Source organism: Trematomus bernacchii, unplaced genomic scaffold, assembly GCF_902827165.1.
Source record: "Trematomus bernacchii unplaced genomic scaffold, fTreBer1.1, whole genome shotgun sequence".
NCBI lineage: Eukaryota > Metazoa > Chordata > Actinopteri > Perciformes > Nototheniidae > Trematomus > Trematomus bernacchii.
This window is the reverse complement of record NW_022987549.1, coordinates 1236791-1239290: the sequence shown is the minus strand read 5'-3', so window position 1 is coordinate 1239290 and position 2500 is coordinate 1236791. Positions and strand designations below refer to the sequence as shown.

Below are 2500 nucleotides of genomic sequence, written 5' to 3'. Positions count from 1 at the left end.
CACACACACACACACAGTCTAACACACACACACACACACACAGTCTAACACACACACACACAGTCACACACACAGTCACACACACACACACAGTCTAACACACACACAGTCTAACACACACACACACACACAGTCTAACACACACACACACACACAGTCTAACACACACACAGTCGAACACACACACACACACACAGTCTAACACACACACACACACACACAGTCACACACAGTCTCACACACACACACACAGTCTAACACACACACACACACAGTCTAACACACACACACACAGTCTAACACACACACACACAGTCTAACACACACACACACACACACACAGTCTAACACACACACACACACACACAGTCACACACAGTCTAACACACACACAGTCTAACACACACACACACAGTCTAACACACACACACAGTCTAACACACACACACAGTCTAACACACACACACACAGTCTAACACACACACACAGTCTAACACACACACACACAGTCTCACACACACACACACACACACAGTCTAACACACACACACACACACACACAGTCTAACACACACACACAGTCTAACACACACACACACACAGTCTAACACACACACACACACACACACAGTCTAACACACACACAGTCACACACAGTCTCACACACACACACACAGTCTAACACACACACACACAGTCTAACACACACACACACACACACACAGTCTAACACACACACACACACAGTCTCACACACACACACACCTCTTCCTGTCTGCCCACCATAAAGACACCTCAGGGTAAACACAGACACTCAGGGACATAAATGAGGCTCTCTGAGAGGTTCCTTCCTGCCTAACGATCGTCCTGCAGACAGACGACAAACACGGATATGATAAAATATATAAATCATCAACTTAACTCCACTCGAGGAATAAGGACTTAAGAAACTTGAACCAGTGCTGAACATCTTCTGTCAAAGTCGTGTGTGTTTCAGGTTTCAGCTCCACCCAAGTCTAGCTCTAGGACTTGTGTGCATTATCACATTCAGATCAGCGTGAGAATGGGAGGCTATGTGTTAACACTCAATGGTGTTAATGTTGTATTTTGATGTAGATACAACACAACCCACAGGTGTTCATTTTAGTAGCTTAAATGTAGGGCTGTGCAATTAATCGTATTTTAATCGCAATTACGATTTTGGCCTGCTACAATTACGAAAACATAATGGAAAAAAACGATTATTTTGCTTTGCTAGGTTGTGACTGCACTGCAACATATTTGATCTAATGTATTTGTATTTATCATATTTATATATGTTTAGTAGCTTGTTGAAGTGCGCTCCAAATTATTTGTTGATCTTGTTTATTGGTATATATTATTTTTGATATTATTTATTTAAATGTATCATTTATTTTATTTATTTTTGTATTGGTTTTTCAGTTGAATTATACGCTCAGGGTAATCAACAGTTAAAAAGATACTGTTCAAATTATTATTTGTATTTAAAAGTTCAATAAATGGATGTTTTCAAAGTCATGAATAATCGTATTTAATAATCGTGATATCAATTATTGACCCAAATAATCGTGATTATGATTTTTGCCATAATCGCACAGCCCTACTTACATGTGTTTTTAAAAAGAGCCAATATAATAACAAAATTACATTTTTTTCGATTGAACCTCAAGGGCGGTCTACAATAAAGACTGAATACAACAGGTTGTTCATTGAGTGTTACAACAATAAACTGCACCCCATTTAAAAGAGAATTTGTCAAGAAAGGATTGCTTACCTGGATCTCATACAAATGAGCAATGTGGAACTGAACTGTGGAGGAAAGGCAGAAGAAAGAAATGAATTAGAAAACTTTATTTATCCTGCTGGAATTTGGTTGGTTCATTTAGACTAAAATATATCAAAGTATGAAGAGTAAAAATGTCTTGGAAAAAGAAAATAATTGTACAAATATTCATAAAAGACATAAGTTAAGTAGAAACGTGCACATTATAGAACATACATGTGTAAAGATTACAATATATACAAGTCAAGAAAGGGTTTAAAGCAGGGGGGTCAAACTCAAATACACAGTGGGCCAAAATAAAAAAATGGGTACTAGTCGAGGGCCGGACTGGTTCAATGTTTATTGCAGAACTTATTGAAATGAACTTATTGCACATATTAAACCTGGAACTAACAAAGCTTAAATGATTGCCTTTAAAAACAACATTAAACATTAAATAATCAGTTGCATTAATTTCTTATGGCTCCATCTGAAGCTTCTCCAGAGTCATTTCTTATGATTACATTTCTCCACAGGCCAACAACAGCTTAAAAAAAACTATTTCCCTCAAAGAACAAACCAAACATGCCCTGTTGTCGAGAGAGAGAAAGTGCAGAAGGAAACATCCATGTAAACTCAGTGTGCTGCTCTGTGATGCTAGTTCAGATACTTGGCATCTCATCTTGGGTGCAAGGTCATCAATGTTTGGGGTCAGGC

The 2500-nt window shown here is 38.1% G+C and overlaps 1 protein-coding gene across 1 annotated transcript in view; it reads right to left on the bottom strand.

The window, feature by feature from the left end:
- Positions 1 to 2500, bottom strand: part of LOC117476961 (lysine-specific demethylase 6A-like) — a gene marked incomplete at its 3' end in the record, with an annotated part of 69539 nt that overhangs the window by 33029 nt on the left and 34010 nt on the right. The window contains 1 exon segment of the mRNA XM_034123647.1: positions 1796 to 1830. Coding sequence (XP_033979538.1) covers positions 1796 to 1830 — 35 coding nt within the window.